The sequence below is a fragment of the Bidens hawaiensis genome, unplaced genomic scaffold, assembly GCF_021521415.1.
Source record: "Bidens hawaiensis isolate Kalapana, Puna unplaced genomic scaffold, B.hawaiensis_p1.1 tig00018993_1, whole genome shotgun sequence".
Taxonomy (NCBI): Eukaryota; Viridiplantae; Streptophyta; class Magnoliopsida; order Asterales; family Asteraceae; genus Bidens; species Bidens hawaiensis.
In genome coordinates this window covers 144693-155259 of record NW_027492888.1, presented here as the reverse complement: position 1 = coordinate 155259, position 10567 = coordinate 144693, and the positions used below count along the sequence as shown (strand labels likewise).

General features: G+C 41.7%; 1 protein-coding gene across 1 annotated transcript; it reads left to right on the top strand.

Annotated features, from left to right (window-relative positions):
• Positions 1–5227: 5227 nt before the first annotated feature.
• LOC143557514 (putative hexosyltransferase MUCI70) lies at positions 5228–10332 on the top strand. Its single transcript, XM_077046574.1, has 6 exons — positions 5228–5854; positions 6672–7024; positions 7147–7358; positions 9238–9494; positions 9590–9768; positions 9842–10332. Exons 1-6 carry the CDS (start codon positions 5404–5406, stop codon positions 9923–9925), a joined length of 1536 nt encoding a protein of 511 aa, XP_076902689.1. The 5' UTR covers positions 5228–5403; the 3' UTR covers positions 9926–10332.
• The last annotated feature ends 235 nt before the right edge of the window (positions 10333–10567 follow it).

The window sequence follows — 10567 nt, the reverse complement described above, 5'->3', positions numbered from 1 at the left end:
CGCGAGCATCAGACAGGTTCCAGGCGGCCACCTTAGCCTCTCGCTGGGCTTCCACAAGAGCGTCGCGTACTTTAATATAATCACGACGAAGCTCTTGGGAAGCAGCGAAAAAAGCCGACCCAGCGAAAACATGGTCGTTCAGCAAGTCCGCGCGAGTGCGCTCCTCTTGATACCTCCTTTCAGTAGGAGGCACGGCATGAACCCAGAAGTCCTCGCATACGCCCATGGATTGAAAGGAACTTTCTTCATTAATATTCCATCTCGGGCGGTAAACGTGGTCACATTCCTGCAAAAATGTAAGAAAAGTTCTAAGTCATAAAACATACTTATAGGGAGATACGCGCAGCGGACCAACAAATCAATACATACCTGCGGGGATGAAGCAGGAAAGTCAGCGCCAGCCCCACCAGAGGTCTGCGCTGCGAACACTTGCGGCATCGCAGGGCTGGCGCGATCTCCTAAGGAGTCTTCACCTTGAACCCCCTCGTCCTCCTCGTCTCCTTCAACAGGCCTCTTCTGCTGCGACCTGGAAGGCTCCAAACCAGCCTCGCGGGGAGGGCTACGTGCAGGAGGAGGCGAAGGAGGTCTCGACGCCGCCAGTTCGGCGCGCAACACCGTTTCCTGCTCCTTGGTTATCCCAACAAGGGGAGACTCAGCACTAGCAGGAGCAGGACCAGAACCAGCGGCGCCGGCAGCTGCGCCAGGAGTATCATCAGCAACTGTTGTACCAGCTACAACTCCTATGAACAAATAAACAAGGAATGGTTTATGACTAAGTCCAAAAGGAAAAATTCAGAAGACAAATGTGCAACACTTACCTTGGCGCAACTCTGTTCGCGCGTCGAACATCGCCATAAAATTCATTCTACCCTTTTCAGAGGGTAGAACAGGGGACTTCGATGGAGTCCCCGGCGCAGCCGTAGCACCTTGTGGCGCCTGCGGCTGATCTGTTACCGTCGCCGGCTCTGCAATCATTCAAATAACCAACGGTTTAATAATAACTCAGTCAGATGAAGATAAGCAAAGTATACCTGTTGCAGGCGCGGCGCGGCTTCTCTCTTCAGCAGCGCGAACGGAGGAGGCGACGGCACCATACCTCAAGTGGACAGGAGGTCTGCCCACTCTCACAGGCAGAGAACTTAAAGAAACCTTTGTGGTTTCCTTAGGTCTCTTCGTTTGAGCATGGGGATGAGCGACAGGGGTGTCCTCTTTCTTCTGTTTCTTACTGGCCCCTGCGCCAGATTTCCCCTTAGCTTTGCGCTTTAGTAGAGGCACCTCCTCTTCCTCCTCCTCCTCTTCCGCGAGCTCTAGCTCGTAGTTTTCAAGCGCATCTACAAAAACAAGCGACAGAACTGTTAATAAACTTGGGTATTCTAAAGGAATGAGCAGGATTGCGAAGGCTTACCAGGCGCGTCACCGTCAAAGTCAAAATCCAGATCCACTGGGATGAACATGTCATCGAAGCGATCCGGGAAACCAACCTCCCCAACGCCAAGTTCGACGGAGCCGCCCTCCACATGTTCATCATAAGCGGCAAGGATGTAATCCTTGGTGACTGCGCAAAGACAAGTTAAATGATATCAGCAAAAGAACGATGTTCGCGCAACAACAAAAAAAAAAAAAAAAAAAAAAAAAAAAAAAAAAAAAAAAAAAAAAACACTTACACAACCCGTCGACTTGGATAACGGGCTCAAGCGCGCTGTCGGCCCAGAGCCTGCTCATGCCGACCTCAACCAGCGCCTCCTCGCAAATTTTCTTCGCGGGGGATGGTTCGGCGGTCAGCTTTTTAACCCATGCGCCAGTTGGGTTCTTGAGGACATCCTCATCCGCAGGCGCAGAAGTGATAGAGCGCATGGTCATACGGATGGGGATCACACCGGCCTTAATGTAAAAAAACCTCTCAGACCAGTCATGAAGGCTCTTGAATGAAACAGTGGAGCACTTCACCTTCTGACTGCGAGGAATAAAAGAGATCCAATTGTCTTGGATCTTGGCCTTATAAAAATATTGAAAGCGCCGAGGAGTGGGTTCCTCGCGCTGGGATTTGCACATGAACTCAAAGTGAGTCACGCGCACGAGTCCAAACGGATGGACTTGGGATATGTGAATCCCATAGAACTTCAACAGTGCACCCACAAACCTTGTCATCGGGAGACGAAGGTTGCAGTGGGTGAAAAAGTGGCTATATAGGGATATATAGCCGGCAGGCGGGTCCGCCGCCGTTTGCCCGGACCTAGGCAACATGCAGCCAAACAGGGTGGGAAACCCCTGAGAGGCGATGAGGTTGTCGAGATCGGCCTGCTTCAATTTGCAGGGGATTTCATTCCACCTTTTGGTGGCCTTGGTCCTCCCTACTTCCTCCGATGTGGTTTCAACAACCTTCTTCCCCTTTCCTTTTTGCTTCAATGTCGACATCACCACAGATTTCACACGGCGTCTTCGAGAGGCAACGGAGGTGATTGAAGGGCTAGACGAGTATGAACTATCAGACATACAACTGTAATAGCCGATAATCGAGGATTCCAATCGATGTAAACACTCAAATCAGAATTTGAAAGCAGAAATTTGAATTTTAGAAACAATGAAGATGAAGATAAAAATTTCCTAAGGGCCTGCTTTTATAGGACCAGGAGAGAGAAAAGTGGCAGCTGATCGGATTCCACGCGCCCCCACTCGCAGGGGCAACCCAAGGAAGGCGCGACACGTGTCCCTAACAGCTGTGTGAGGGGACAGAAAGATGTAACCGACCTGCCACGGAACAGACACGCGCCCTCACTCGCAGGTACAAACCAATGCGAGTGCGACACGTGTTCAAGACAGTTGTGAGGGGACGTGAAAGGCAACTGTAGCACCTCGAGCACACGAAACGTCTGACACGTTTACGGCGCACGTCATCACCAACCAACCACGTGTTTGGACCTTTCGTTTTCAACCAAATGGATAGAACTTCGCGCGACGATGGAAACAACCAAGAAAACGACAAAACCCCCTACAAAAGGACAACTCAGTGAGTCTAATATCTATCTTACCACGCTCGCGCGAGATAAGACACACATCAGACTGGGGGGGCTTGAAGAGGTATGTACCCGCCTCAACACCAAGCAAGCCGGGTCAACCCGCAAGATAAAGACATTATGAAGGCACAAAGCCAAAACCCAGGCGCATGGCGCATACAAAACATGCTCAGGCATCATATGCTCGCGCATCACATATGCGCGCGGCGCATATCGCATGCTCTTGCACATCACATATGCTCGCGCGTCACAATTGTGCGTGGCGCACCAGCGCGCGGCGCATATCACACGCTCGTGCATATCACACCTGCGCATGAAATATCTGCGCGTGAGAATAAAAAGAAGACTTCGCGCATCCTCAGGATGGGCGCATATCACACGTGCACATAATCAACCTCGTCCTTATCCAAATCAGGGTTAGGGCAACCTTGATTGTGCACGTCAGACAATCTTCTAGAAGGCATCTTTTTAAGGAGTAAGAATATGCTGATGTTGACAGCTGCCAAATGAAAGGTCGACAACTCAGCATGACACATGTGCTACCACATGATTACAACCAACGAGAAAGCGCCAGGTGTCCCAGAGGACACATGGCGCAGTGCGGTTGGAGGAGGCCAACGAGGCTGAGCCCAACCAGTGGAAACCCTAGCACTATAAATACAGCATCAACTCCACTTTGATGACACATTCATTCACACTCAATCATTGACAGTTACAAGCAGTGATATCACATTCAATCATATTGAATCATATTCACTCACAGTCAGTTACAGGAAAACACACAGTCACATCATCAAGGGTATTCAGCGATTCAGCAATACTCTTGAGATTGACTTACCTACAAACATTATTATCTTCTCCAAAAGATACTGATTCTCACGCCGGAGGGTTACCCCAAAGAGGACCCCTCTGTCCCTTTCTGAGGGGTAAGTAACGGCGCTGTTCATTTTGTAGGTGGAAGAACTCGGATCCAGAAGAACCATCGGTGAAATAGTTTAATCACACCCGAGGAAAGTAGATCTGCTACCAGTGAGTAGATCCACGTTTCTTCATCATTGTTAGAGCATTCATGACATGTCATCTATCTTGACATCTACAATCACGTTAGAAAAACTTACCATTTATAGTCTCATTTGCAATTAAATAATGCATTTTTATCACAATTGTTACATTTTCTCTCATCCGGTCACAACCACTTTCAACAAAATATTAAATAATTTTAGAGTATTCATATTATTTTTTCAAATTTACTCATGAATAATAACATTTTCTTTACTCTCATCCACTCACAACCACTTACAACACTTCATACAATATAAAGAAGTAACTCATATAAATATACAAAACCAAGGTGAATACTTTTACACACTTTCACAAATTTCTATATTTTTGTGTCTAGTCAAAATCATTAACTTACAATCAATCTCAACAACTCCAAACAACGACCGAAATAATCAAACCACGTCCAGACGGATTCAAACATCACTATCCAATCCAATCCAATCCAATCCAATCCAATCCATTCTTCCACCACATCTGGGACCATAATGCAGCAATGGCTCAGCAGAGAGCCACCTTCTTCGACAAACTCCCAACCGATCAACTCCGTTCCCATCACTTCAAACCTTCTCGCCGCCGATTCAAACCCCGCCGCCTTTCCGTTCGTCATTTCGTACTCATAGCCTTTGCCCTCATTTTCATCCTCTCCGCTTCTGCTTTCTTCCTCCTTAACAATCACGATCATAAAGGTACTATTTTATCTTCCTATTTTGCCCCTAGGGTTTGGTTTACTTTTTAATCTTTAATTTCTTACCCAATTAGTTAGATTTATTGGTGGCCAAATGCTTAGATGTTAGATCTAATATGTTATTGGGGGAAAGTTAACATACAAATTAATTAACGTGCTAACCGTGAGAATCAAGTAGTGTAATTATATATACACAACATAGTGTAATTATAGTGTAGCCTAATTATACTACAATGTAATTACATAATTACACTACTTGATTCTCACTATTAGCACGCTAATTTAATCTGTACGTTAACTTTCCCCCCAATATGTTAATAGTCTATTTGTATTGTATGAAACCCAGATAAGGATGATGGTGGTTTTACTGATCAAGCTGATGAATTTGGGACTGATCTCGACTTTCTTGCGAATGTGACGCGTACTAGACGGTCGAAGATTTTGAAGTTCGGTCATGGGTTTGTGGGTCATGGGCGTGACTCGAGGTATTGGGATAAGGATGATAGGAGAAGGGATGAGGATTACGATGAGGATGTAGCGGGTGGTCATGATGATGATGAATCGGTTGGTGTTAATGATAGTGTATATGATAAGCAAAAGAAGGTATCGGAAGAAAATAAAAGGCGGTCTAGGCATAGGGTGATGGGTTTGTATAACGAAGCGGGGCGGAATGAGTTGAAGATGTATGAAGCGGAGTACGAGGCGTCTTTGAAGGGTGTTTCGGTAACGAAAAAGGATGGTACGGATGATATAAAGCGTGATGACGAAGATGATTTGGATGATGAGTATAATGATGAGATTGATATGCACGACATTCGACTCGAAGATTATAATGCTGTTTTAGGAAACGACCAGCATTCGGGCGTGAAAGTTTCTGAGATTGTAGATGGTGGAGGAGCTTCGGGCAAGGGTGATGCTGATGTGGCGGTTGATGAAACTAACACTGGTTTATCGGTGGATGATTTGGATTCTGATAAACTCAAGGCTAATAATGATAGTGATATCAATGTGAGTGATGAGGATTCCTCGAGAAGGGCCATTTCTGAGAGGAAAATTACTTCCAAGAAGAGGCCAAAGCGAAGAAACTATTCAGGTGTGATATCTGATCTTACCCAATAAACAATATTAAGGGGTGCATTGATGTTGCAAATAGAAATATGTATTTATCTTTCTAGCGAGCACTATTTTTTTGCCTTATGGTGTTTTTGCATTACTAGTGAGAGCTATACTAAGATTGCAATTTTATAATCCTTATTATATTATATGCGAGGCTTAAATTGTTATTTATTTTGAATTATCCCGGGCCTGGCCACTGCGACCCCCTTTGTGAGGAGGCACCCCTTTTCCCGAAGTTACGGGGCTATTTTGCCGAGTTCTTTAGAGAGTTGTCTCGCGTGCGTAGTTCTTTGGATTCATGTGTTCTTTAATCTATATGATGGATTAGAAATGAGTTTTAATTCAACAGCATGCTCATGTCAAAGCTTTAATTCAAATTTCACTTATTTATGCTGTACTAAAATGTTTTTGAAATAACATTTTTTTAATGAAAAGTCATGTTTGGTGACGAGGTAGTGAACTGTACTGAAGTAACACAATTTAATTTTGCATAAGGAAAAAGCTCTAGGGTATTTTTCTGTAGAAAGTGATAAATTTGTGTTAGATGTTATGTATAACCTGCACATTGAACTATGTTGATCATCAACGTTTCTAATACCCATAGTTGACTGCTTATACAAATTATATAAATGTTTCACAGATTCATGTTTTTCTTCTTTCAAATACTAAAAGCCAGTCACCCTCTTTTCACTTGCTATGATTACAAATCATAAGTTTTTCTTGTTCTCTGTTTGATGATTGGTCTATGTTTCATGTCAGTTATTCATTACACTTTAATTGGGTCTTTATATCAGGTGCTTGTGAGATGAAAGTACTAAATTCAACCGTGAAGCTTGTCGAGCCCTCTGAAAATCGAAAATTTACAAGATTTTCATTAAAGTACACAGAACTAGAAGACAATATTAACAAGTTGGAATCATGGAATCCTCGGTTTGCAGGGCATCAAAGTCTAGAACAAAGGGAACAATCATTCAATGCACATGATCAAACCCTACATTGTGGATTTGTTAAGAGCCCTAAAGGATATCCAAGTACAGGATTTGATTTGGCTGATGAAGATGAAGCATATATCAGCAGTTGCCATATTGCTGTTGTTTCATGCATATTTGGAAACTCTGATCGTCTCAGATCACCCATGGGGAAAACGGTACCACACCTTTATCTTTTCTCATTATTTTTTTCTGAATATATTGTTTTAAAAGGTTATGGTTTAAGTTCACATCAGTTTATATACTCTATTGATTCACTTTTATTATTTCCGCATTTCAGGTTTCTCGTTTCTCAAGGAAAAACGTGTGTTTTGTCATGTTTGTAGATGATATTACTTTACAAACTCTTTCTTCAGAAGGACATATGCCTGACAGAATGGGCTATATTGGTATTTGGAGAATTGTGGTTGTAAAAAATCTTCCATACACTGACATGCGGAGAGTAGGGAAAATACCAAAACTTTTGGCACACCGTCTTTTTCAAAATGCAAGGTAATAATAGTACTGATTCTAAATGTATATTAGATTCTTATGTTGATCTCAGCAAGAGTTTCATGTTCATTTTCTGGAGTTTCTTTTACTGCTAGTATGTTAAAAGTAAAAACTATAAATCATTAGTAACCTGTACCGAGCTTGAATCACTTGGTTTCAGTAAAATCAATAATTTTTTGAGCTGGATAGTTAGAAGTTACAGTCGGTTGAGCATTAGCATCATGCTTTTTATATAGTTTGTAACTTCAGTTAGTTACTTCTCGCGTAAAGTGCCAAAATCGTCCCTGATGTTTGATCAGTTTTGCGACTTTCGTTCAAAAAGTTTATTTTGTGCACCTGGACCATCGCGGTTTCAAATTTCTTGCCGATTTAGTCCAAATCAATAATGGCGTTAACTTTTTAACGTTAAGTCGAGGGTAAAACCGTCATTCTAATGTCTTTTCAAATTTCAATAAATTTTTTGGTTCATCTATTAATCTTGTCTGTCTTTTCACTCTCTCCCATACAATACAAGCTACCATCACCATTAATCCGGCCACCACCACCATCAATAATCCAGCGACCACCGTTATTAAATCGGCCAACCACCATCGTCCCACCTAAATCATCAAACCTTCAAATACAAGACCACCCCACGGTCTAAAGCCAGTGTACCACCGTTTGAAGGTTCATCAGAAAAATGAAGAAGACGATCGGAATGGTAAGGGTTACTGAAATTAGTGAAGACGACCACTGCAACACTCCCTTTTCTTCTCCGGCCACAGCTACTGCGGTGGTTTCATGTAGTGGCACTAGAAAAACGATAATCATCACCGTCGCCGTAAGAACGATGTAGATCTGAACCCATTTTCACTCGAAACTTGTCGGGAAAACGATTAAAAGCATGTTGATTAAGTTTGTTGCAGGTTGCCACCACCCCAATCTACTCTCTCTTGAACCATCTGTAGCCGGCCATGGATCATCCACCGACCACCGCCCCAACCGCGAAACAACCAGCTCCGGCCACCACCACCACCTTCGTCTCCACTGTTGCTGCCTAGCCGTCACATACACCTTATGTGTGAAGATTGCTCCTTAAACAGGTCCAATTATGTTTGAAAATACTTCGCCTTCACCACTTGAGATTGCTCATGAATGCAAGAAAAAGGGGATTTAGGGTATATAGACAGTGAATGTGTTTGGAAGTAAAAGAGGTGGGTATAAGAGATTTAAAAAAAGAAAGAAAGAAAGAAAAGAAAATAATAAATATACTAAAAGACAAATATACCCCTGAGTTTAACATTGAAAGTAAATGGAGTTAATGATTTGGATATAATTGACGAGAAACCTCGATGGTTCAGTTGCACAAAATAAAGTTTTTTGGACGTAAATCGCATAATTGACCAAACCTCAGGGATGATTTTGGCATTTTACTCTTTGTTTTAAAGTTTTCATGTTCATCTGCATATTATTGCTGCAAAAGTTTTAGAAATGTGTATGTACAAATTGTTGTCATTTTGACGAGTGTTCGATATACAACTCGTTTTTCTGTGAAAATCTCTCCAAATCCAGCTAATAGTTGAAACAGTTGTAAAATATATACTTATAAGAAAACAATGAAGTCGTATTGGCACAATTTCGGTCTAACAAGTAGCTACAATATTGACCTAACTTCTATTCGATTGTTAATGCTGTATACTTGTATGTCCATTTGTGAAACATTGGTTGATGTCTTTCTAAATCCAGATGACAGTTTGAGATCAGCAAGTTTATAATACCCAATCTAATATCGAAATCATTTTCAAGAAAATAAAACAAGAATTATCATGTATAAGATATTTGATTGACTAATTGTATGTTTCTTGTCTGTCTAAGCATTTGTATGTATTAAATCTTTTAGGTATTCCATCTGGTTAGATAGCAAGCTCCGGCTCCAACTGGACCCGTTACTTGTGTTAGAATATTTCTTATGGCGAAAAGGTCACGAGTATGCAATTTCTAATCATTATGACCGCCATTGTGTCTGGGAAGAAGTTGCTCAGAATAAAAAGCTCAACAAGTACAATCACACCGTAATAGACGAACAATTTGCCTTTTATCAAGCCGATGGCTTGACAAAATTCAACCCAATGGATCCCCAAAAGCTTCTCCCGAGCAGTAAGCATTTCTTTTTCCCCTTTTCTTTCTAAATCATTAGCGGTGTTCAAAGTTTTAAATGTTCATTACATTTTGCTGTGTATTGTAACTTTCAGATGTACCGGAAGGTTCTTTTATTGTAAGAGAACACACGCCAATGTCAAACTTGTTCTCGTGCCTGTGGTTTAACGAGGTTGAAAGATTCACACCTCGTGATCAGTTAAGCTTTGCGTATACATATCAAAAGTTAAGGCGAACGAATCCAGACACACCTTTTTATTTTAGAATGTTCAAGGTTAGATAATAGATATCCTTACTATCGATTTAATATTTTTACAACATTTGTATAAGCTTCACGATCTTTACAGGACTGTGAGAGGCGAAAGATAGCAAAGTTGTTCAGGCACAGGTCAGAGGAGACACGATATACAGTTGCACGAGAGATCGAGTGATTCTGATTCTTTTATTGTTTTGTTTTTATACACGAATCACTGTTTTGGGCGGGTCGAAATGGTGAAAAGATGTGTATCGGCTGGTAACGACATCAATCAGTTGTATATTTTCCATTTGAAGAAATAACAGAAGTGAATGATCAGTTACCAGTAAAGATCTACATAAAGATAGAAAGAACCCAAGTGCAAAACAAGCAGGCGCTTCTGTGTTTAAGTTTGTATAAAAATATTGGCCATTTTGTTTTTTTTTGGACATATTTGTTCTGTGTTTTATAGATATTATTAGATAGTTGCTTTTCTGTAAGAACATTCTGATTGTGAACTAAGATCGACTCGTTTTGATCCTGTTGTTTCTTGTTTGAACTTGGTATTGGTATACTACTGATAGAAATGGTTCCGAGACGAAATGAACTAGTTATTTAATTATGTGTGTAGAGTATTTATGTGATTATCATAGTGTACGTAACATGGGCATTGTTCTAAGTGAGCTTTTTAAGGACTTGGTGTCTATTGTATACTTCACGAAGACATCCTTTCTACCATGTAGCTTGTAGACTGGATGCGAGTCTTGTGATTCGATCCTGACAGCTACGTTAACTAGTTGCATATTTACGCAACTCTTAAATCTTTATGAGATCGTTT

What these genes read in the sequence shown, in the direction of transcription:
- LOC143557514 (XM_077046574.1), top strand. Translation starts at nt 5,404, where the DNA reads ATGGGTTTGTATAACGAAGCGGGGCGGAATGAGTTGAAGATGTATGAA. An exon ending in CGTCTTTTTCAAAATGCAAG is followed by an intron (nt 7,359 to 9,237) that starts GTAATAATAGTA and finishes TAAATCTTTTAG; the next exon opens with GTATTCCATCTGGTTAGATA. An exon ending in TTTATTTTAGAATGTTCAAG is followed by an intron (nt 9,769 to 9,841) that starts GTTAGATAATAG and finishes CGATCTTTACAG; the next exon opens with GACTGTGAGAGGCGAAAGAT.